The following is a 26,285-nucleotide window of genomic DNA, read 5'->3' on the forward strand; positions in this document are numbered from 1 at the left end:
TAAAATATTTTTCTCTGTAGCATAGATTAATAATATTTTTTTAATTGTTTAAAATGTATGATATGACAAATTATACACATCATCTTTCCAACGTGGCCATTTCAATTATTTAACATTATTTTTTAATCTTTAAAATATTATAATATTTTTTTTTAAATGATTAGATTTAAACAATATTATATTATTATACATATTAATATTAATAATGTTTTTATTATAGTTTTCAAGCGAAGTTGTTCTAATTGTAGTTTTGGTATAATTTATTTTTACTTATTACTACAATTTGTTCTTAATATCCAGTTTCTGTGGACCTGATACACTGCTCGCCCACGTCGTTTGCCTTAATCGTTTTATCAATTTTTCAAGATGAATGGACAATCCGAATTTACTCTTGATTCTTCTCCTCAACCTGCTGGTGGATTTTCTTTAGAAACTAGTGAAAATAGTGGAAAGAAAAATACTAATGTCAATGGAGAGAAAAAGGATAAGGTTGTCATGGATTATTCCACTGATTTTCCAAGTCTTCCAACTGCTTCTGCCAAAAATGTTAGTAGTGGACATTCAGTTTGGGGAAAACAACCTGTTTTAAAATCTACTCTTGTTACTGAGTTCATCAAACTTTCTGCCAATGAACGTGCTGCTAGAGGATTTGCAAAAAATGATGGTTCAGTTCCTAATGAAACAAAAAAATGTAAGGAAATTGCTACTGAAACAGGATGCAAAATTGATCTTTCTGAAGCTAAAGATGGATCATTAAGTATCATGATTACTGGAAAGCAAAAATCTGTAACAGAAGCACAAGGTCGTTTAATTCGTGAACTTCAAACTCAAGGTGTTCGTGAAATTAAAATTCCAAAAGAACACTATGGATTTATCATTGGAAAAGAGGGTTCCATCTTGAAAAAGTTGGAAAACGAATTTTATTGTCGCATTTTCATGCCTAATAAAGAAGAAAACAAAGATTTTATCAAAATAACTGGACCGGGCAACTACGCTGATGCTTGTGCTGAAAAAATTTTATCAATTAGTTCCGAACGTTCCAAGCAAACATCTGAAAACTTAGAAATTGAAAAACAATACTACCCATGGATTCGTGGAGCTTACAATTCCAATATTGAACGTTGGACAGAAAATGGAGTTGTCAAAGTTAATATTCCTCCACCAAATGTTGAAAGTAACAAAATTAATGTCACTGGAGAGAGAGAAGCTGTTATCAAAGTTGTTGATGAAATTAAAAAAATTTACACTGACAAAAAAGAAAAAGTCAAAACTGTTACAACAAAAATTCCACGTAGTCAAAGACGTTTTGTCCTTGGAAATAAGGGCTCTGGAATTCAAGATATTCTTAAAAATACTGATTGTGTTATTGAAGTTCCTGCTGAAGATGATGAATCAGAGAATATAACAATCCATGGTACTGAAGACAAAATTATTGAAGCATTGTCTGCTGTTTATACTCGTGCTACTAGTATCATATCAACTGAAATTAAAGCAGCACAATGGCTTCATAAATATCTTATTGGACCAAAAGGTGCTACACTTCAAAATTTATTCCCAACACGTGAAAAACTTAAGATTGAATTTAATGATAATTCAACAATTTTCCTTGAAGGACCACCACAAGAAGTTAGTAATGCAAAACAAATTTTAAATGATGAAATTGGAAAACTTTTATCATCAATGGATTCACAAACAATAAAAGTACCAATAACTTATCATCGCCATCTTGTTGGAAAAGCTGGTGCAAACATTACAAAACTTCGTGAAGAATTTGATGTTAATGTAGTAATGCCAAATGAAAACACTAATTCTGAAGATATTGTTGTTGAAGGAAAAAAAGAAGGTGTTAAAAAATGTATTGATCAAATTCAAGAAGTTGTTAAGAAAATGGAAAACGAAAAATCACGTGATATAATCATTGAACAACGTTTCCATAAAAATATCATTGGCAATAAAGGAGAATCCATTAATAAACTTCGCCAACAATATCCTTCTGTTTCTATTGGTGTTCCAGATGCTTCATCTAAATCAGATATAATTAATATTCGTGGAAATAAGAATGAGGTTGATAAAGTTTATGCTTACCTTAGTAAACTTCAAAAAGAACTTATTGAATCAAATTATCAAGAGTCTGTACCAATATTTAAAGAATTCCATAAACACATTATTGGAAAGGGTGGTTCTACTATTAACAAAATTCGTGATGAAACATCAACTAGAATTGACATTCCACTTGATGGTTCTTCTGATGACAAAATTGTTGTAACTGGAAAGAAAGAAAATGTTAAGAAAGCTGTTGATCTTTTAACTAAAATTCAAAATGAGCAAAGTAACATTATCTCTGTTAACGTTCCTATTCCTCCAAAAGCAGCAACACGTTTTGCTTACACTGGAAGACGTTTATTAACTGATATTGAAAAAGAATGTGAAAATGTTTTCTTCTCATTACAAAAAGAAAAAAATGAAAAAATTGTTATTCGTGGACCAAAAGAATATGTTGGTAAAGCTGAAAAACTTGTTAATGAACTTTTAAATACTCTTAATGAACAAACTGAAGAAGCTATTGTTAAAGCTCAACCAAGTTTCCATAAATTCCTTATTGGTAAAGCAGGAGGTAAAGTTAAAAAAATTCGTGAAACTTATCCTACTGTTAGAATACTTTTCCCTGATGAAAAAGATGAAAAAGCTGATGTAATTCAAATTGTTGGTAAAAAAGATGAAGTAGAAGCTGTTAAAAAGATTCTTGAACAGCAAATTGAAGAACTTAAACAAACTGTTGAAGATACTATTGATATTGATCGTATTTATCATAAACATTTTGTATCAAAAGGAAGTGAAGTATTGAAAGATATTCAATCATCTAATGGAAATGTTCAAATTTATTTCCCAAAGATTTCTGAACAAAGTAACATAATTACTCTTAAAGGATCTAAGGATTGTGTTGAGTCTGCCAAAGCTAGAATGGAAGAAATTGTTGAAGATTTAAAAGCTCAAGTTACCATTGAATTTGAAGTTGACAACAAACACTTCCGCTCAATATTAGCAAATCGTGGTGCAGCCATCCATGATATCTCTAAACAATACAATGTTCGTATCAAATTCCCAGAGCGCAATGCTGTTGATGAGGTAAATGAAAATGGAAAGAATTTAGCTAATACTATTACCATAACTGGTAACAGTGCTAAAGTTGATGATGCAAAAAATAATTTGTTAGCTTTAGTTCCAGTAACTAAAGAAATGAATATATTAAGAGAACACCATCGTTCTTTAATTGGTCGTGGTGGAGAAGGTATTCGTAGTCTTCAACAAACATACAATGTTAATGTTTCTATCCCACAGGAAACTGATCAATCTGATGTTATTGTTATATCAGGAATTGCTACTAAAGTTGATGCTTGTATTAAAGATATTGAAGAACGTATTAAAGAATTTGAAAAAATTGCTGCTGATAGACAATTAAGATCATATAAAGTTTCACTTTCTGTACCTCCAAAATACCATCAAAAATTGATTGGAAGACGTGGAGCTGCTGTTAATGATATGAGAAACAAATTTGATGTTCAAATTTCATTTCCAAAAGATGGAGATGCTCCTGATATGGTTACAATTACTGGATATGAAAAAAATGTTTATGAATGTAAAGAGGAAATTGAAAAAATTGTTGCTGAATTAGATGCAATGTTTTCTCAAGAAATTGAACTTGATCCAAGATTTCATCCACGTATGATAGGAACTGGAGGAAGATCATTAAGAAAGATGTGTGATGAATTTAAGGTTGACATTCGTATGCCATCTAAAACTGATGAAAATCCATCACTTGTTGTTGTTTCAGGAAAAAATGAAGATGATGTTTTTAATTGCATTGAACAATTAAAAATTCAAGAAGAAGATTATATTGAACTTTTAATTGAAAGAGGACAATATTATACTCCTGCTCAAACTCAATCTGTCCAAAAAACATCTTCATCATCACGTACTGTTCAAATTACTGGAGCTCCATGGCAAATGGATAATGAAGAACAATTTCCATCAATGTCATCAAATACCCAATCATCAAACATAACTGGAACACCAGCTCTTTCAGGAGTTTGGGGTGCCCGTCTTTCCAGAACTAGTTGTTAATTTTTATGTGTCGTTAATATTACACTATTCATTTATCATTTTGACGTTATTATCAATTGTTATCATTTATAATCATATTTTAACATTTTCAATTATTATTCATATTCAACGTTATATACACAGAAAAAATAAATTTTTTCTTATTTTAAAATTTTATAATTTTTCAATTGATGTGTAAATATAGATAGTATAATATTTAACGAATTTGTTCTGTATTTTAAAAAAGACCAAAATGATGTCATTTTTTTTAAAGTATCATAAAAATATCATTTTACTTTGCTTTATTTTAAGATCATTATTTATTTTTAAATACAAAAAGGTATAATTAATATTTACATTCTTTTATAAATAAAATATTTCCGATTAAACATTTAATAGGATATAAAATATTTTAATTACTAAAGTATCATTTATAACAATATATTATTCTATATAATATATTCTATTTTATGTTTAGTAGAACTTGTAGAAAAAAAAGCAATGTCAATGATAACACCATATCAACTTATGTTATGCTAAATTATGATATCTTGTCTTGCTTACGTCATAGCTTTTTAGATAAATATTCATATTATTCAATACCAATCTTTGTCTCTATTAATCTTAAACATTCATATATATTCTTTTATTATTTGTCATCGTTGTTTTATCCATAGTTTTTTTTTTTTTTAAAAAAAGATTATAATCATTTCTTAATACTATATTTTTTACTATTTCATTAAATAAATGATAGCAATTTTATTTTAAAAAAATATTTATAGGCAATTTTTTTTTATCTTAAATAAACAATTAATTATAATTAAATTTTTATATCAATAATATTTTTCTCAATTAAAAAAAAATACAAAAATTTTTTTATAATATAAAATAAATCACTTTTATATATTGACTAAAAACATATTAATATTTTATTTTTTATTGTAAAAAAAATAAATTATTAAAATAACTTAAGAAAAATTGATTAAAAACATTATAATTATTAGCAATTAATTATAAAAGTAAATAATGATAGTATATATAATTTTTTTTTTACATATATTTATATTATAAATAAAAGTTTAACAAAGAAAAAAAGCGTAATATGAATAAAAATTTGGTGACTCATATATTTTGCAATTTTCAAAAATTCTTACTATATTTTAATGTCATTTTGTTTACATATTTCTTTATATATTATATATATATATATATATATATAAAGTATTTGTATCCTTTGTTTATAAATGCGCATAAAAAAAGCTATCTAATAAAAAAAAATGTACTTAAAATTATTCTAATGATGAACATACTATATTAATTCTAATAGATATAATATTATCGAATTTCTAAGTAAACTTTTGGTAGTTATAAATCATTTTATTGGTTATAAAGATATTTGAATACTAAAATAATTTTAAATTTTGCATAAAATTAAAAAGTTAATTTTCCAATATATTAATTTTTATATATCAAAATAGTAAATTTGAACATAAAGCTTTTTTCAATTGAATAAAGTTTTGTGATTTAAAATTATTTTATTAAATATTTAAAATACTTTTAACAAATAAATTTCTTTCTTTTTCTTCATTTAAATAAAATTGTATTTTAAATTTTCTAAAAATTTTATTATCTATCGTTTTTATTTAAAATTTAAATTTCTTATAGTACTTCCAAAGAAAATAAAAAGTGAAAACTTCCACCGGTTTTGTTTAGCATTTTTTTTTAATATATATTCCTACTAGTAACATTAATTTTTATTGAAAAATTTATATCTTTTTATGAAAAAAAAAATATTTTTTAAAATATAAAAGAAAAAATTTTTTTTTAACATTTATGTTTACATTATTTTTAAAGTTTTTAAGTATAAATGTTATATTTGTTTTGATGTCTACAATATATGTTTTCCCATAGTTAAAGTAAAATTAAGTAATATTTTTTTTTTAATCTGATCATTAGAAATTGTTAAGAGTCTTTGCATAATAAATATAAGATACTAATATTTATATTTTTTTTTCATGCATTGAATAATAAAAACTTCTTATAATTACTTTATTTAAAAAAGTTTCTTATAATTTTAAATAAAATATTTCTTGATTATATTTTTTTTTATGTAAAAGAAAAACAAAATTAAGATTCTTTTATGTTAATTTACTAAATATATTTATTTTATTATAAAAAATTTTTTAAAATTTAAACATTTAAAAATGTTTTACTTTATATTTAATTTAAATTTAACCATAATATAATTTTATATATTTATATAAATAAAATTTAAAAATGATTTTATTATATCAGTGTTAAAGTATTTATAATTTTATTTTAATATTTGTTGTAGATATATATATACAGTTATTATTATTATAAAATCATGCTAATTAAAAAAATAATGTATGACCAAAGAAAGTTACATCGTGAATTAAATAGTGAACATATACCTATTGATAAACTTCAAATTAATAACGATGAAAAAAAAAAAGAAAAAAAAAGAAATTATTCTGAAATAATGAAAAAAAGTTTAACAAGAAATTTGTCATTTCAAGAAAGGCGAGTATCATATTCAGATGAAAAAAATATTTATTCTAATCAAATTATTACTTTAAAAAATAATTTATATTCATATCTTCAATCTTTAGACAATTGTTTAGGTCAAGGAAGTTATGGTAGAGTATTTAAAGGAACATCTTCAAATATTTCTCTGCAATATACTAATGTTGCTATAAAAGAAATGTTATCTATATATGTTAATAATAATGAAATGGAAATAATGAAAGCAGTTTCAAGTGACTTTTTAGTTAAATTAATTGATATTTATCAAGACAATAATTTTTATAAAACATATCTTATTATGGAACTTTGTGATTCCGATCTTTTACAATTTTTAAAAGCAAATACCATTTTAAATGAAAATAATTTAAGGTAATTTTATTTTTTTCATATTTTTTTATTATATTTATATTAAAGGACTGTTATTGATAATGTTGTTCGTGGTTATCATGTATTATTTAAAAATAAAATTGTTCATAGAGATATCAAACCTCAAAATATATTAATAATGATTGATAAAAATAATTCCCAAAATATTATTTCATCTAAAATTACTGATTTTGGAATTTCAAGAATAATGGAAATAAATGAAGATGGTGCAGAAATTTCTCAGTTGACAAATGTTGCTGGAACTTTTCATTATATGGCACCAGAAGTAGGTGTTAATTTATTGCATGTAAGTATGTATAATTATCCAGTTGACATATGGAGTATGGGTTGTGTTTTTTATGAATGTTTAATGGGAAAATTACCTTTTGATGAAAAAGAAATATGTCGTCTATTTTTGTATGCAGCTGGAAAAAACTATGAAGCATATGAAAAACCATCTTTTAGTAGTAATCTATATCACGATTATCAAGAACTTATAAGTCAAATGTTGGAAATAAATGATAGGGATAGAATAACACCTACAAAATTATTTGAGTTTATAGAAAATACTACTACAACATAAATGTTTATTATATATTTACATAATATCAATACGATTAAATTTATACCATTTTTTTTTATTTACTTCAAATGTTTTAAATTATCAAAAAGAAATAATATCATAGGAAATAACAAAATTGCAATTTATTTTTTAGAAATGTTTGTAGAATTTTAAAAAGAGTCTAAATCAATTAGAGATTAACATTTCATTTATAATATTATAAATAAAATTTTTTATTAATTTAACATAAAATATTTTAGTATGTGAAATTGTGAAATCTTAATAATGTTGTTAATGTTTATATATTATTTAAGATAATTAAAAAAAAATATACCAAATGAAAATTTAAGTTTAAATTTCTTTTTTAAAATGTTGATTTTTTTTTAAATTAATGACATCATTTAAATTAAAATTTATAATTAATCAGTAATATTTAAAATTATAATTTATTTTTAAAATTTATTTTCAAATATTATTTTGTTTTATATTTTTTAGTTTACTTTATGAATGTTAACATTTTTAAAAATAAATGTTTTAAGTGGATAATAATAAAAGCTAAGCTCAAAAGTAAGAAAGATTTAAAAAAAATTACGAATCAAATAAAATAAAAATTTTTTAAGATTTTAAAATTTTACAATAACAATCTTGAGAAAATTTAAATCTGTTAAAACTTTCTAAGTCAAAAATTAAACAAGGAAGTGACAACTAAGATACAATTAAGCACAAATATAAAAATAATATGTACATATATAAGAACTTGATAAGATAATTTAAATTTTTAGTGTGCTTTAAATTCTAAACAACAATATAAAGTTATATTGAAAGTTTAATTAAAAATTATTACATTTAAAAGCGTTAAGAATTATTCAATCATAAAAAAGAAAATATTCATAAAATTTACACTAAAATATAAGATATTTTATTTGGGGAAACTTTGTTTCATCATCTGTTTTATTATTTATTTACCAGAAAATGAATAAGAGAATTGATATAAAGTTTTAAAATATGGACATTAAACATATTTTACAATTTATGTTTTAAATATTGATCGCATTAGAAAATAAAACAAGTGTTAACAACCACAAAATATTTTTTTTTTAATAATTTTTATAGTAGCAAAATGCGTATTATAAATTATATAAGTCAAATGACCATATAAATAAAAAATCTACAAAAAAAATCGCCCCCGGGTGGGCTTGAACCACCAACCTTTCGGTTAACAGCCGAACGCGCTAGCCGATTGCGCCACGGAGGCTTGAAAAAGGTTAAAAAACTGTTAAAAAAATAACAACATATTTTCTTCACTAAAAATTTAAATTGTGATTTTATCAGGGTTTATATTTCTAGTGGTGTTAATATAAAAACGATGCATATATTGAAAAAAATAATATTTGAAACTATTGGCATTTAAAGTGTAAATTTAAAAAACTATGATTCTCAGATTTTATTATAATATTTAACTTAAACAAGGAAGAAAATATATTCTTATTCATTTTCAATGATGTCAGTGTTTTTTAAGAAATAATATGCTAAAAAATTTATAAATTTTAGAAAAAATAAACTTTTTGTTTATAAAGTGGTTTTAATGAAATGTCTTATCATTAATTTTTGTGAAGTTTGACGAGTTTTTTGAAGAACATTTGTTACAACCATTTTAAATGGAAGAATAAATTATTATTAAAATAAAGTAAAAAAAACAATAAGAGGAAATAAAAATTAGAATATATTCTTTATTTTGATGAATTGTTACAGCAATAAAATATTTTTTTTTTATATGAATTTTATAACATATTAACATTAATGAAAACATTCTACCGAAATTAAATAGTACTGAAATCATAATTTTTTAACACTTTTTTAAAATCTTCGTTTTTCAATAAAGCTACGCACACTTTTGTAATAAAATTGTAAAAGTTTACGGTGTTGATGCAGCGAGTTTACAAATTTGTTCTACAAAATTTTATACAAATTATTTCCTTGCTTAAGCATAACTTACAGTGAAATAAAATTTTCAATTTTAGCTTTACATTTTAAAAGAAAAAATCATTATTCAATACTTTTTTAGGCATTAATACTAATTGCAGTTTCACTAATTTTTTTGCTTCAAATAAATTTTCTATCCAATGTTTTTTAGGCATATTCTTTTGTTTGCAAAAATGGAATGTTCTTTATCAATTAAATAGCATTTTTTTATCACTAAAAAAAGTTAAAAGATTTATTTCTGAAAAAAATGTAACATAACTTATAAGAAAAATTTTTTTTCAAATTATGCTGAAATATTTTTTTATCAAACACTTTGTATCAGATATCTTATTAAATATTAAAGATTATTTCTTTTATTTCTTCACATTTTTTCACATCAATTATCTTTTTTATTTTATACCCATCTTAACAGAAATTTAAAAAATTATTTGTTGTAGTGTTAACAGTTCAACTTCGCATGTACAAAAGTTTCCATCCAAATTGTTTTTGAATCAATAAGGATTATTATAATGTAGTGATTTGGTTAGTAGTAATATTGTAATTTTTTAAACATATATTATAAAATATACTTCTTTTTTAATACTCGTAATATTTAAAAAAAAGTATTGCAACTAATTGCTTAAATGATATCTTCTTTTTGTGTGAAGATAAGATAATTTTTATTATTAGTTATATTTTTTAAATTAATACTATTATAATAAAACAATTTTTTTCAATTAATAAATGCATTTAAACTAATGCTATATTTTATATTACTTTTTATTGAAATTAACATTATCTACAATTGTTTTTTTATGACATGAATCAAATTTTATCACTAATATAAGAGAATGAATCTCAGAATTGGAAAAATTATGGTATTGAGAAATAATAATCTGGTTTATTTGTTTTGTATTAAAGTTAAATTTTAATAGTGTATTTTTTAAAGTATTTTTAATTGGTTTACATATTGGTGCAGATACATTCATGCTTGCCTCGGGATTCCGGCTTAGTGGTCTAGTGGTATGATTTTCGCTTAGGGTGCGAGAGGTCCCGGTTTCGATCACCGGCTAAGCCCTTCCTTTTGCTTAGATTTTTTCTATTTAAATTTATTAAAATTTATATTGTATTATTATCTCAAAAATTTGAATTTATTTTAGATGTAGAGGTCTCTTGATAAAAATTATTTGATTTTTTTATTTATAAATATCATAAAAATTGAAATTTTCAAATTTTGAAAATGTTTATCATCATAAAAATAAATTTTTTTTACAATTTTAATTTTTTAAATGAAACTAGTTGAAAAAATTTCTATTTAAAAAATGACATTTTATATGTAACAACAATAATATTAATAAAATAATATTATGGCATATTCAATATAATAAAATTAATTAACCAAAAAAATTTTTTTTTATTGTAAAAATGTAATTTTACAATAAATACATCATTAAGTTTAAAAAATGTGCTTTAAATGTAATTGTCAGGAAGAAAAATAAGAAGTCTTTCAACTAAAATTCAACCACTTAGTTTGTTGTATACATTTATCTTATATTTAAATTATAGATAAATTTTTATAATATAGAAATTTTTGATATTTTATATTGATTTATTTATTTAAAAAAAATTAATGTTTATTATATAATTCTTAAAAAAATAAATTTTATCTGAAAAAGAAGTAAATCTTTTATTTAATATATTATATTCTTTAATATGCTTTCAAACAGAATAGAATAAAATTATGGCAACTGAAATGTGTTTTAATATTATTTGGCATTTATCTTCAAACACAATTTTTTCCTTTTTCCTTTTTGTTTATGTTCTTAAAACGAAAAAATCTTGTGGTGTGTCCATGGTTGGTATAATGAAGTTGATAGAAATAAAATTATATATATCCTCATTTAATTAAATATTTTTATCATTTAATTTATTTTACTAAGCATATAATTATGGAAGCTAATGATACAATTTCTAATCTTTCTGCTTCCGATAATGAGGTGATGTCCTATCTTAAAGAAATTGCTTCTACTGATATACAAACTTTAGATCTTGAATTTTATTTAAAAAAACTAACTCATATTAATGAAGTATGTTTTTCTTTAATTTAAAAATAATAATTTCTGCCAATATTTTTTAGAATTTACGCTATGATGTTGGATATAATGTTTATGAATTATTGATGAATCGCCTTATTGCTGATGAATCTCCAGAAGGATTTCATTTGATGCGTTTGGCTCTTAAAGTTATGAATATTACTTTGTCCAATAAAAATTATGTTGTCAGTTCGGATGATAAAGTTGCAAGCAATTTAAGTACTTTATACACTATTGATGATTCTTTTTTTATTGAATTATTTCAATTTGCCGAAAATAGTAACATTCAATTGGTACGCGAAGCTTTAAAAATGTTATCTAATCTTATGACATTCAATAAACGTGAAGTTAGAGCTGCAATCTTAAGAATGAACAAAGGTTATTTACTGATAAGGAAAAACAGTGATCCTGATGATATTATACATGATCATGCCTGTCAAATACTTTCTAATATTACACATAATGATTCAATTTTTGTTGAATATCTTTTTAACTGTGGTCTTTTTGCATTTTGTTTAGAATTAATTATAGAATTAGATTGTGAAGACCCAATAGTTGGTAATGCATTTTATCTTTTAGGATGTTCATTTAAAAATAGTGCATATTGTTCACGTCTTTTTATTAATGAACTTACCTATAAAAATCAATTAGCTGTTGCAGTAGCAAAAACAATTGATCCATGTTTTTTTAAAAATAATGATCATTCTTTTACTCAATGGACTCCAGATAAAACAAGAAATTGTTATCAAGCATTTTATGCTATTGAAAGTATTCTTATTCATAAAAATAGATTAAGTATAAAAAATGATGCACAATTGGCATTCCTTCAAACTGACCTGTTTTTTAACATTGCTAATTTTGCTTTCTTAAATTGTACTGATTTACCTGAAGATAATCTCATCAATAGATCACGCTTTCTTATTGCTCGTATGATGGATAGTAATTTTACCGCTCAATCATATTTTAGTAATATGAAACATTGTGACATCAATGATAAAAAGTCATCTTTCATCAATTCAACAATAAACACAATTGAAAAATTTGATACAGTCACTGAAAATACATTTGCCCTTTTAGATGTTATTGTTTCATTTCAACATGGAAATGAATTATGTTTTGATACATGGTTTGGAACTCCTGAAGCAAATTTTACTAATGTTGCTAAACATGAAGAAGAAATAAGAAAAGTTATTTTAGATTTTCTTTTGGGAAGTGATTCATTTGAAATTTGGGTAGCAACTGTTATTTTAAATAATATTCTTGTTGAATGTCCTGAACGTTCTAAACATCTTTGGAATTATGAAATTATTAAAGGTAAAAGAAAAGTACAATTATGGGAAGCTGTAATAATTCAAATAATGAAGAATTCTGTTACTATAGGTCCAGCAAAAACAGGACTACTTTCTTTTCTTTTTCTTGGATTAAATGCAAATTTTGATTGTATGTCCAAATTTTTAAAAAAAGAACCATTTCTTAAATTTCTTAGGGATGAATTTAGTAAGTATATAATAAATAGAATAAATAATTTAAAATTTTATTATTATAGCTCATTCAGTTGGTGATGAAAATTATAATCGCGTAAATAAAGGTATTGTTGCAATGCTACTCACAAATATTTTTGCAAATAATCAAAAAAAATCTGAAAATGGAGATAGTGATCATTTATGGACAATAATTCATGATCAGTATGGTTTACAAGATCTTTATAATGCTATATATGCTTTTACAAGCATGCCTGAATATATATTTGCTTCCACTGATGGTGAATCTTATACAATGTATCACAATAATGTTGTAATGCTTGATTATACATTTTGTCAAGTTATTAAGAAAAAAGAGTTATCATTATACAAAATATTAAATAATGAAGAACCATGTTTATTGGATGCCACTACCAAAAAAAATCCACAATTAGAACCTTATATTGAAGCATTAAATAGGCAAGATATTAAAATTTGTGAGCTTATTTCTAAACTTGATAAATATGAAACATTGTTTGATGATCTTGTTACAAAAATTGCATCTATTACAAATCAATGTAATGTAACATTAATTAAAAATCTAGTAAATGATGCAAAAATAAAAGTCAATGAATCTTTTGAAACATTTGATGAACTTGAAAATGATGAACCAACTGATAATGAAACAATTTATAAACAGTCATCTGTTATTAATACAAATGAAATTAATAAACAATCAATTATTTGAAAAAATTAATGATATTTATTAGTTTAATTGTGTACTGATTAAAAAAAAAAACTATTTTTTGGTTTGTTTGAAATTTTTATTTGTTGGGAAACGTCATAATTTGTTATTATTTGTTTTTCTTCTATTAGTTTAGTAACAATTTGCCTTCCACTTCTTTTAATAGTATCTATTTTATTACAAAATCAATATAGTACTATTAATGTCTTTAATTGTTTACTTCCTTATTATTTATAAGTTGTTATTAAAAAATTTCATTTTAAGAAAAACTAATATTTTTTAAATTTTATGTCAACTAAAAATTTTTTTTAACAGTTAGAAAATAAAAAAATTAAAAGTTATTTATTATATTTTTATTTTTTTAACAAATATTATTACTGATATACATTTATCACCATAGTTATTTTAAAAAAAATTTGTTCACACATAATTGGAAAAATGTCCATAATAAGCATCTCTTGTATAGATTTTATGTAAATAAAAAAATCCCTTTTTTTATTATATAGTATTCATTTTTTTAAATTTCTATATTTATTGTATAATTATTATAATGGCAAAAACTCGCAGCTCTAACAAAAGACAAAAATTTTCACTAAGAATATTAACAAAATCAAAAAGGCAATCTATTAAATCAACTTTTAAAAATAGTTATAAAAATAGTAAAATTTGCATAAAAGAAAAAAAACAATTACTTGAAGTTGCTAAAAAAAGTGAGTTGTCAAGTGAAACACCTGAAATAAATCAAATTTTACGAAGATATGTAATTAAAAATAAAAAAACATTAAATATCAATAATTCTTTATTAAAGAAAGTTAAGTTTATTACAAAAGATCGTTTTAAAAAACTTTCATCGTCAATTTCATCAGTTTCTGGAAAGTTGCAATATTTACCCCAAATTACAATAGAATTAGAAAAGGCAAAAAATGAAGCAAAAAATATTTATGATGGAAAATTTTTTGAACCAGGAAAGGATGAATTAGAATCATTTGTTGTTGGTTATGGTGATAAATTATATATTTTTGAAATAGATGAAAAGAAAAAAGGAAAAAAAGTTCAAATGCGTTTAACAATATCATCTGGAGTCGAAGAAGAAGAATATTTTGCCATTTGTACATCATTTGTTTATATTCAAAAAAATAAATATCCAGTTGTTGTAGCAGGTGGTAAATGTAAAGTACTTCAAGTTTTTTTAGCACATAACGGAAAACATTTACATAATTTATTTGGTCATTCAGGAGATATTAATGAAATATGTGCTTCACCAGTAGATTTTGAAATAGTTGCTTCTGTATCTAATGATGAAACATGTAGATTATATAATATACGACATGGAGTTAATTTAGCAACTTTTGGTGGACCAATGGGACATACACATAATATTATATCATTAGATTTTTCATTATGTGGTAATTATATTGTTACATGTGGTAGCGACTATAAAGTTATGTTATGGGGTTTGAAAGATAAAAATATAAATTCACAAAGTATTTCTACATCGTCAAAAAAAAGTAATAATTTTGAAATAGTTTTTAAAAAATTAAAAATAAAAAATGTTTTTATTAAAAATACAAGTTTAGAAGAAAAATTAAAAATTGGTAAAGAAATGATTCTTGATGATGAAAAAAAAAACAAACTAACTGAACAAATTTTTAAAAGATTTCCATTATGTCAAAATCGTATGTTACATAGTACAATAATTGATGGTGTACGTTTTTATGATAATTATATTATAACAAAAGATCAATCAAAAATTCTATCAATGTGGAAATTTGGAAAACATTCAGATGATATTACAGGTAATAAAGAAATATTAAAAGAACAACGAAATTATTCAATTCTTAAGCATTTTGTTCTTCCAAATTGTAATGAGACATGGTTTCATAAGATAGAAATTGATCCAAGTAATAATATACTTGCTGTAGCATCAGACACAGGTTTCATTTATCTATATGATATAACAAAACAAGAGTTTTATCAACAACCAGATAATGTTTTAACACATTATTTTAAGAAATCTAAACAACGAGGTGTACGCAATATTACTTTTAGCCATGACTCACGTTATCTTTTATCTGTCGGAGATAATTATACGTTTTCTGTTTTCAAATTATATAATTAGTATTTATTGGTTTTTGTTTAAACAATTAATTTAACCATATTTATAAAAAATATATGTATTTTTTTAAAAAAAAAATTATACAGATATTTATTTTTTTCAATATGTATTAGAAATAGCTATAAAAGCATTTCAAAAATATTTTAATTTCCTAATAAATTTTTTTTATTTTATATTAATCTTAGAATTAATAATAAATATTATCATTTTCTCATAAAGAATTTAAATTATATAATACAATTTTAACTTTTAAATACTTTATAATCTTGCAATTAATATTTTTAAATATTATCTAAAAATAATTATTTTAAAGATAAGATAAAACACTATATTATCAAGTTGGAATATTAATCAAATAACTTAACAAAATGTGATTTCTTCCGGTATTACATAATAGTTTAGACAATATATATAAACAAAAGTCTATACTCTTGACAATCTATTTATTTTTTTATAGCAACAATGACTACAACATATGTCACTATTGGATTATTGTTATTTTTAAAAATAACATCAATTTATGGTAATCTTGGATGCAAAGATCAAAATGGTAATCCTGTTGATTTTTGGGCAGTTTACAAAATGCCAAAAATTACTGGTGATAATAGTATACCTGGAATAAGTTCAGGTTTAGGTTTTTTTTATTTAGATTCTAATAGTCAATCGTTTTCTCCATCTCAAAATACTATTGATAATCAAAATCAGGTAATTTATTTTATCTATAATATTTAAATTAATATTTATAGGCTTTTGGTTATACTTTAAATCAATTATATCAATCATCAGACTCTTCGTCTTTAGGTCATTTTATGTGGAACGATGAACTTCCTGCATCTGCTTCTACACGTGATATTTCTAATAGAATTCCTTACAATCTTGATTTTGATTATGAATTTGGTCATACAAAAGGTACTCTTTTCTTTGATAAAACAAGTGGTGTTTATCTTATTCATAGTATTCCCAAATTTCCTGAAATTTCAAGTTATTCATATCCTGAGAGTGGACATACTTATGGACAATCAGCTCTTTGTATAACAATAAATTATAATCAAGTTAATACTATTGGTAAACAACTTTTTTATAATCATCCACAAATTTATAATACTAATCTTCCAACAACTATGGCTTCTGAAAATGAATATTTAGCTAAAGTTATTGCAGGAAAATATCAAACTGGTTCAGATACAAGTAGTATTACAACAATACGATCATTTAATGGAGTTGCTTTTACATCTTTTGCAAAAACAGGCGAATTTAATGAGGATATTTATGATAAACTTGTTGCACCTAATCTTCGAGCTGGCTTGTCTGTTGAAACTTGGAGAAGAGGTGATCTAATTCCATTAGATTGTTCAACAAGTTACAAAGTTTCTGACGTTCAAACACTTTCTGTTCTTTCTAGTCCAATTTTTAAATATACTAAAGATCATTCGAAAGTTGCAATTTCTGATGATATTTCAAATCCTTATGTTTGTATAGGAGATATTAATAGAATGACATCACAATATGTTCGTGGAGGTGGTACTACTTGTATTAAGAATCAATATATCTGGAACCAATATTCAAAAATTCCTAAAACTTCTAATTCTTGCTAATATTTCTAAAATTAGTAAGAAATTATCGTAATATAATTTAATTTTTTAAATTAATTAAAAACAAAATAATTTTTTAATAAATGTAGAAAAAAAATATTATTTAGATGAAATTTTTTTTACTATTTTATTGTAAAAACAAATATTTTTTATACGTAAATAAAATTTAAATAATGTTGATATTAGTTTGTATAGTATATACTTTTTAAACATTCATTTTAAAAAAAACCAAAATAATTATATAATAAAAATTTACAAAAATAATAAGTTTTTGAAATGAGTTATTAAATAATTTTATTAAAATGTATAAATAAATTATCTATAAATAAAAATTTTAAAATATCTTTACAATACTATTTGTAGATCAAAAAAATAAATAAAAATCAAGGTTGAATTTTACAAGTAGTGTTCATTTTTTTTATATTTGCTTAAATTTAACATATAATCATTTTTTTAGCCAAAAAAAATTTTTTTTTCATGTTTGGAAATATTTTCATGACATGTAATATATAAAAAATTTACTAAATATTTTAGTTAATATCATTTTTAATAAAATTCATTGTTAAAATTAAAAATATTATTGTGATAAAAAATGTCTTTTTTGTGAATTAATTTTGAATAAAATTATATTTTGTAGTATTTATTTGTTATTTGTTGTTGGTACAGTTATTTAAACAAATGCATTAATATATAATATTAAATTAAATATAAAGATGTTTTAAAATAATTTAAAAGTATGGAAAAAATTTTTAGATATTAAAGAGATTCCTTGTAAATATTGAAAAATTATCATTTATAATTTAATAAAAAAAAAAGTACTTTTTATAAATAAACTTTTTTATATAATATTTCTTCTAGTTAAAAATAAATTAATTTTAAATAATACTTTTTTTTTATAAATTGAAATAGAAGTTATGAAATAATACAGAATAACAAATAATTAGCAAAATAATTTATTTACTAACAAATATTATACTTCAATGTATATAAAAAAGTTTTATGTATAAATACTAAAAATATTTTTTTTACTTTATTCTTATCAAGTAAAGGTCAAAAATTAAAATGTATATTTATAATATAAAAAAAAATTTTTATCATCAATTAAATAATTTTTGATAGATTATTTAAAAAAAATGTTTTATATAGAACACAACATATATTAATTATTATTAACGTTAAACTCTGTCTATTTGGTATAAATTTGTAATGTTGAATTTAATGCATAATATTAATATTTTAACTTTTGTCGTAATAAACATTTTAATTATATTTAAAATATATATATGTTTATTTTATAAAAAAAAATATAAATTTATACTTTGATTAAATTATTTTAATTGTATTTGTACACAATTTTAATATAATTCCCTTTTGTAGTAATTATTTATCTTATACTTATAAAAAAAAATACAAATAGTATAAAATAATTTTTTATTTAAAATATTATTTTTAGATTATTTTAATTAAATATTACTTTGCAGCAACAGTTACCAAATATTAAAAAAAAGTAATAATGTAAAAGAAAATACTAATAAAATGAATCTATAAAATATTTATTTTTTGGGTTATCTCAATAATTAAAACTATATATATGAAATTTAGTAATTACAAATTATTAATTTATTTTAAAGTTAAAATGATTCCAATAAAACTTATTGTTGGATTTATTTTAGCTACAATCACAACTATTGAGTGCCTTTTTACATGTAAAGATCAAAATAATAATCCTGTTGATTACTGGTTAGCTTATAAATTGCCAAAAAACAAAAAAGATAAAACTACTCCTGGAGTAAGAGACGGTTATGCATATTACTATTTAGATGCTAAAAATCCATCATTTTCCGTTTCTAAGAATCCTCTTAATAGTGAAAACCAAGTAATTTATTAATTTGTTTAAATATATATGTAGATATATATTTTTAGGCATTTGGTTACACTTTGAATCAATTTTATAAAGAACCAAATCGTTTTTCACTGGCTTATTTTATGTGGAATGACGATTTACCTAAGTCTGTTCATGAAGCTAGAGAATCTAATCATGTAGAAAAAGATGATGATAAGAAAAAGAATGATGCTAATAGTAAAAAATATGGGCATACAAAAGGTGTTCTCTTTTCTGATAAAAAAAGTGGTGTATATTTAATTCACAGTGTTCCAAGATTTCCAGATCCATTAAATTATACTTTTCCAGAAAGCGGACGTATTTATGCACAATCTGCTATTTGTATATCATTTAAGTACACTGAACTAGATAAAATTGGACAACAACTTTTTTTTAATCGCCCACAAATATATGCTTCAAATCTTCCAACAGCAATTGCATCTAAAAATCCTTATTTGGCAAAAGTCATTGCAAGAGAGTATCAAAAAGATGAAAAAATAAACAGTAATATTATTACACTAAAATCATTTAATAATGTTAACTTTGTATCATTTGCAAAAACTGCTAAATATGGAAAAGATCTTTATAATAAACTTGTTGCACCAAATCTTAAAACAGGGTTAATTGTAGAAACTTGGAGAAGAGGAAGTCCAGTTCCTTTAGATTGTACTGCGCAATATTCTGTTTCTGATGTTTTTGAAGTTTCTGTTGTTAATAGTTCATTCAAATTTTCTAATGACCATTCAAAAATTGCCTTTTCAAATGATCAAAGTGTTCCTTATGTTTGTGTTGGAGATATTAATAGAATGACAACACAATATATTCGTGGTGGTGGTACTATTTGCCTTAAAAATTATTATATCTGGAATCAATATTCCAAAACTCCTAAAGTAATCGACGCATGCAAGAAAAACAAAGATACTAAAAAATTGTAAGAAATCAAGAAATAGCTATAAAATAAACAGTGACATAAACAGCAAGAAAAAAAAATAAAATTTATAAATTTTATATTTTGTTTTAAACAATAACTTTTTTTTGATAAATCAAAAAAAAATAAATATATTTTATTTTAATTTTTTTCTGAAAAACAACTTTTAATATTTTCAAATTGAATGTAACAATGTAAATGATTTGTATCAAGCATTGCTACACTTCCTGGCCTTTGATCACAAAATATAAGACATTTATCACCAGCAGGTGTAGTATTAACTCCTTTCCTCTTACAACATTCTGTATGATCAGTACCTTGTGCTGCACAAAAATGTAACTCTCTAGCATATGATATTGGACAGCTATCTCTTCCAAGATACATTTGCATTATCTAAAAATAAAAATTATTTGAATTATTTATATATATAAAAACATACTGTTTCTTTTGTATAATTGTTATAAGTACATTTTCTTTTACAATTATCAGGAATTTTTCTATCAATACAACATTGTTTAAAAACAAAATCAGCCGTTAATCGTGAAGATGGTCTATAATTTCTATTTATTAAGTTATCAAATGTTTTAATTTTTTTTGTCGTAACTTCAATTGAAATATCATTTATAATACTGTTTTCATTATTTTTAATATTTTCTTCAATAATATCTTCTTTTTTAATTGTATCTGGCAACTTAATAATTACTTTTCCTAATTTTTTATTCATTGGTGTTAAAATATCAGAAAAAGAATTAATGTTGTTATCTAGATCAGTTTTAATATTATCATCAAATGTTTTTATCGTAAGAGATTTTAATATACAGTTTCCGGAATCAGTACATTTAAAACCATCTATACAACCAAGTTTTTTACAATTAGCTATAACAGATGATTGTGCACGATAATTTGATATTATAGTATTTGATGAAAAACTTTTAGGAGCATCAATACCAATAGGAAAACATCCTTCAACAGTAAAAAAATAGAATACAAATGATGACACAATAACAAAAATATAATAAAAATAAAAAGTACAAAAAATCATTTTAAAAAATATATTTAAAATTTTATAAAATAAAATTATTTAAGAATTTTTATTTGATTGTAATATTTCTTTATTCATACAATATTATATATTATTATAATATTTAAATTGTTATGGCAAATATATTTTCTGGGTCAAAATTGATACCTTTAATTATAAAAAGTAAATAACATAATAAATTTAAATGTTCCAATTATAAGTTATATATGAAATTAAATTTATAAATTTTAACAACTTTTACTTGTAAAAAAAAATTATAATTAATATATATAATAATTTTTTTCTTAATATATTTAAAAAATTGATATATTTAATCAAATACCATACATTTCAGTTAAAAAAAATTTTTATTTTTTTAATAAAATCAAATCTTTAAAGTTTTGAATTTCTAATAAATTAATAAAATTTAAAAAGTAGTATATAGTAATGTTGTTCTCATTTTTTTAATGAAAGCTAAATGGCATAACTAGTGTACAGAAATATATATTTGTATATATTGGTAATAATAAGTTTTACAGTATTTATTGTATATTTTTGATAACTGTTTTCTTTTTTTTTTTGTTTCTAATATAAATAAATATCCATTTGTTATTCTTGCTAGTGTCAGGTTTTATATTTGTTATAAATTTTTTTGTGTTTGGGACATTTTAATGAACAATAGTATTTCTTGTACCTGAACACATATTTTTATTTTATTCGTGAAAGCATTATTATAATAAAGTAATAGTTATTCTTTTTCTTTATTTATTAATATGCTCCATAAGCAGACATATTTGCTTGAGAATGTTCTCTCTCACGTTCTCGTTGTTGTCCTGGAGGTATAATTGTTCTATGATATGATTCTGTAACAGTAGTTATTTCACATGTTCGATCATGACCTTTTCTATGTCTTGATGGTGCTCCATTTGGAGCTGTTGAAACATGTGGAACATCTTCTTCATAAACTACATATTCTTCTTTAACTGAAGGTGCTTGAACTCTAGGTAGACGAAACCATGAAAAAAATGGTGAAACACGTTCTTCTGGTGCAACAACTCCACCTCCTTCACCTTGAGTAACAGCAACTGGTGGTCGTTCAACAACATAATGATAAACTTCTTGAAAACATAAAACACAATGACATAAGAAAAATGCAATTACAAATCCAATAAGCCATCCAACCCATATATCTCTCCAATGATTTTTATATCCATTAATTCTTGAAAATGCATCTACAAGTGTTAATCCAAGAAAACCAAATATTAAAAATGGTCTAAGAAGTGGTGCACCACGAAGATTTATCATATAATAAATGTAACACTAAAAAATATTTTATTTATATTATAAATATAACTTACAGATGCAAAAATAGCAGAATAACTACTAAAAGCAGCATGAAGTGATGGAAATGATAACCAAGCATATCTAAGTTCTGAAGCTCCTTTATAGTTACATGCTAAATGTGGAGAAGGTGATGGTGAATATTGAAGTGGTGCTGTACAGGCAGCCATATTAACATTACATAAAGACAAAAAGTATGGTCTTTGATATCCTGTGAGTAGTTTAATTGAATCTACAAAAATTTGTGTTATTAATGCCCCAAAAAGAAAGACAGAAATAAATCTAAAAAGACGTCTAGTAAAAAGGTGAACTTTACATTCACCAAAACTGGCATATATAGTTTTGCGTGGTTTAGTTGAAAATAACCAAAAAGCAACTTCTCCAAGTAATATCTTAAAATATATATTTATTTATAGTAATAATATTAATATAACTTACAACTAAAGGTGGTAAACAAAAAGCAAGTACATATAATAGTTCATAAGAAACATAAACATTAAAATCTTCAGGTCTAAAATTTGGTAACATCAAATGAATATCTTGACAATAAAAAACTCTATTATGATATGGAAAAACATCTGTAAATCTAAAAATAATTTTAAAAATAAAAAAGTAAATATTTTTTAATTAAATAAAACATACCTTAAATAATACCATAATGTCCATAAACATGCTAAACCAATAACATGAACAATAAATGTTGGTAAAACAAAATAATTAATAAGATATCGTGGTCTTCTAACTTTACCACCATATTGGCTTGCAGAGAAAACCTCAGACTGTGCTCTGGATGGTGGCACAGACATTTATTTGAGGTAGCTTAAAAAAATATATTAACAAAAAATTAATAAAAAAAAATATTATTTAATAATATAATATAATAAAATAGTTAAAAAAAAAAATAACATTGTAAATAATAAACAAAAAATAACAATACATGTTAAATTTTTAAATATAATTATATATTGTAAAGTAACTATTTACATTAATACTAACCAATTTGACTAGTTACTCTTGTCAACCAAATATATATCTATTGTAATGACAACATTTTTAAGCTTTGATTCTTTGGTCACTCATTTTGAAAAATCAAAATGGATCAGTAAAAGACTTTTCTCCCTCTATTTTACACTACATTATTTTAACTTTAAGGTGGTAGTATAATATATTTTAATAGAGAAATAAAAGAGGAACGCGCAAACATATATATCATTTATATTATTAGATATTATAAATATACTACAAATATTAAAGTATAAGAGAAAATAAATATAAAGGTTGAGTTATATTTTATACGAATAGAAAGACTCATCCTCCAAAACCAATTGGAATCTTAAAATAAGATTATATTAGTAAATGCTTAAAATACTTGAAAATATAAACGGTTTAAAGGTAAGTGGTTGTATTTTTGAAAAGTAAGAAGTTTTATACAAATATTTTAAAGTTATTTATTATTATCTTTTTTTTTAAGAACAATAAATATATTTCATAAGTTAAAAATTAAATAAAAAAAAATAAAAATAATATTATTAATAAAATAAATTAATCAAAAAGTATAAAAAAAAAGAACAGTTAATATTTATTTTTTATACAAATTTATATTACATTTATGTTATTTTATTGAAATGCTTAAATATAATTAAAATATATAGCAAATGTATGAAATGATAAAGTAATTTTGACAAAATATTATAGTTTAAATAATTTTTGAAAGACTAATAAAATATACTTTTTGTTCTATATTTTAATAAATATCAATAATTTACTATTAATTTACAAACAAAAAAAAACTATATTTTTACTTTATATTATTCAAACAAAAAAAAAGATAAAAGTTATTCAAAAGAAATCATTTTTAAGATAAGAAAAATAAACTAATGATTCATTTTTTAAAAATCGTAAGTAATGTATAGATAAATATATATATATATATAAAGTTCAGTTTCTAATAAATAATATATATCTATGAACAAAACAAATAAAACAACAATGTAATAAGTTTAAAATGACTAAGTATTTGGAAATTGTGCATATATAATTTTCACAACTAGACTTTATTGCAAAATTTTGCGCCCATACAATAATATCGAAATATATAACATTTTAGGTACCCCTATATAATCTCAGGTTAGTTTATATAAATGAGTAACCCTGTAATTTGACAAAAGCTAGATCAAGGGAAGCTTTTTAATATATATAATATATACATAGAGGGTTTTGATTTGATTGATATTTGGTAAGTAAAATATAATACTTAGAACGAAGTTAAGATGTTTAAATGATATTATAATAAAATCAAGTTATGTTTATATTTCTTAAAGAAAAAAAAAATTAGAATATTTATAAAAAAAAAAACTTTAAAAGAAAAAAATATTGATAAAATAAAAAAAAAAGTATTAGTAGAATTGATGTAATTTTAAACTATTTACATGACTTCAAAGTATAATACAAAATAAAAAAGAAATAAATTTATTTTTTTTATAAAAGATTAATAATAAAAATATTTTTTTTAAATATTAAACAATAGCTTAATACTATTATAGAATGAGAAAGAATGACATTAATAAATCATAGTATATATTAATATTTTTTTTAAATAAAATTATATGTTGTTGCACCTGTCTGAAAACAAAATAGTTTTGAAATATATAATAAAATTGAAAAAAAAAAACTTTTATTTTAAATTTTTATAATTACAACATTGATGACATATATTTTTGTATTATATATTTATAAAAAAAAAATTTTTTTTAAATAACTTAATTTAAAAGTAAGATTATTTTTATAATATAATATAAAATATCATTATTTGTTTTATGTTAATAAGATATAAAAATGTTTTGATTAGGTATATTTGAGTATCTTAAAGTATATTCAAACTATTTAACTTATTTTTATTATTATAATAATCTTATTATATTAGTAGTTAGTAATTAGTTTATAAAGATAATATTGTATTGTAAAATTTTTTGTCTTATTTAAATGTAAAGAAGATAATAACTTAGAAATATATATAGATTAAAAGCTTGTTTAATAATTCTAACAATATTTGTAATTAACATTCTTGAACATTAAAAATTAAATTGAATGTTTATTTTTAAAAATAAAATAAATATTTTAAAATAAATATAAAAAATTTTCAATTTATTATTAAGATAATTTTAATTAAAAGAGATACTTCTTAAAGTAAACAAGCGCGTGCTTCGCACACGCTTGCCTGCAGGGCAGGTCTTTTGTGTAAGCTATAGATTTTTTCATTTTATAGGTGATTTAAAGCATGTATTTCAGACGCTCAAATTTTAAAAATTTTTTAAATAATGTGATCTATTGTATCATAAAAAAATATTTTATGATTATTTCCTTATTTTTCAACATTTTTTTATTTTTTTAAAATTTTTCTATATGCAAATTGATAAAATAATTATAAGAATAAATAATTAATTTTTTAAATTTATACGTTGACATTTTTCCTTTACAGCTATAGCTATAAAAAACAATTAGTGTAAAAAAATCATTTATTTTTTTAATTTATTATTATTATAAATATAAAATTATAAAATATTAAAAAA

The 26,285-nt window shown here is 22.1% G+C and overlaps 8 protein-coding genes across 8 annotated transcripts; 6 read left to right on the forward strand and 2 right to left on the reverse strand.

Moving 5' to 3' along the window:
- Window positions 1-366: 366 nt before the first annotated feature.
- On the forward strand, window positions 367-4,122 carry SRAE_X000134100 (Dodeca-satellite-binding protein 1; the record flags this gene model as incomplete). The annotated part of the gene is made up of 1 exon (XM_024647863.1): window positions 367-4,122. The coding sequence occupies one exon, from the start codon at window positions 367-369 to the stop codon at window positions 4,120-4,122; it is 3,756 nt and encodes a 1,251-aa protein (XP_024498806.1).
- Window positions 4,123-6,487: 2,365 nt separating this feature from the next.
- Window positions 6,488-7,597, forward strand: SRAE_X000134200 (Protein kinase domain and Serine/threonine-/dual specificity protein kinase, catalytic domain and Protein kinase-like domain-containing protein; the record flags this gene model as incomplete). Its single annotated transcript, XM_024647874.1, has 2 exons — window positions 6,488-7,017; window positions 7,063-7,597. The coding sequence occupies 2 exons, from the start codon at window positions 6,488-6,490 to the stop codon at window positions 7,595-7,597; spliced, it is 1,065 nt and encodes a 354-aa protein (XP_024498807.1).
- A 3,890-nt stretch (window positions 7,598-11,487) lies between these two features.
- SRAE_X000134300 (Armadillo-like helical domain and Armadillo-type fold domain-containing protein) lies at window positions 11,488-13,839 on the forward strand (the record flags this gene model as incomplete). The annotated part of the gene is made up of 3 exons (XM_024647885.1): window positions 11,488-11,625; window positions 11,676-13,128; window positions 13,178-13,839. The coding sequence occupies 3 exons, from the start codon at window positions 11,488-11,490 to the stop codon at window positions 13,837-13,839; spliced, it is 2,253 nt and encodes a 750-aa protein (XP_024498808.1).
- A 547-nt stretch (window positions 13,840-14,386) lies between these two features.
- SRAE_X000134400 (Polycomb protein EED) lies at window positions 14,387-15,955 on the forward strand (the record flags this gene model as incomplete). The annotated part of the gene is made up of 1 exon (XM_024647896.1): window positions 14,387-15,955. The coding sequence occupies one exon, from the start codon at window positions 14,387-14,389 to the stop codon at window positions 15,953-15,955; it is 1,569 nt and encodes a 522-aa protein (XP_024498809.1).
- Window positions 15,956-16,414: 459 nt separating this feature from the next.
- Window positions 16,415-17,547, forward strand: SRAE_X000134500 (Deoxyribonuclease II; the record flags this gene model as incomplete). Its single annotated transcript, XM_024647907.1, has 2 exons — window positions 16,415-16,657; window positions 16,699-17,547. The coding sequence occupies 2 exons, from the start codon at window positions 16,415-16,417 to the stop codon at window positions 17,545-17,547; spliced, it is 1,092 nt and encodes a 363-aa protein (XP_024498810.1).
- A 1,633-nt stretch (window positions 17,548-19,180) lies between these two features.
- Window positions 19,181-20,361, forward strand: SRAE_X000134600 (Deoxyribonuclease II; the record flags this gene model as incomplete). Its single annotated transcript, XM_024647919.1, has 2 exons — window positions 19,181-19,420; window positions 19,468-20,361. The coding sequence occupies 2 exons, from the start codon at window positions 19,181-19,183 to the stop codon at window positions 20,359-20,361; spliced, it is 1,134 nt and encodes a 377-aa protein (XP_024498811.1).
- Window positions 20,362-20,495: 134 nt separating this feature from the next.
- SRAE_X000134700 (Domain of unknown function DB domain-containing protein) lies at window positions 20,496-21,396 on the reverse strand (the record flags this gene model as incomplete). Its single annotated transcript, XM_024647930.1, has 2 exons — window positions 20,496-20,747; window positions 20,794-21,396. 2 exons carry the CDS (start codon window positions 21,394-21,396, stop codon window positions 20,496-20,498), a joined length of 855 nt encoding a protein of 284 aa, XP_024498812.1.
- Window positions 21,397-22,143: 747 nt separating this feature from the next.
- SRAE_X000134800 (Phosphatidic acid phosphatase type 2/haloperoxidase domain-containing protein) lies at window positions 22,144-23,522 on the reverse strand (the record flags this gene model as incomplete). Its single annotated transcript, XM_024647941.1, has 4 exons — window positions 22,144-22,695; window positions 22,734-23,108; window positions 23,155-23,302; window positions 23,359-23,522. 4 exons carry the CDS (start codon window positions 23,520-23,522, stop codon window positions 22,144-22,146), a joined length of 1,239 nt encoding a protein of 412 aa, XP_024498813.1.
- Window positions 23,523-26,285: the final 2,763 nt, after the last annotated feature.

This window comes from Strongyloides ratti, scaffold srae_chrx_scaffold0000002, assembly GCF_001040885.1.
Source record: "Strongyloides ratti genome assembly S_ratti_ED321, scaffold srae_chrx_scaffold0000002".
Classification (NCBI taxonomy): Eukaryota; Metazoa; Nematoda; class Chromadorea; order Rhabditida; family Strongyloididae; genus Strongyloides; species Strongyloides ratti.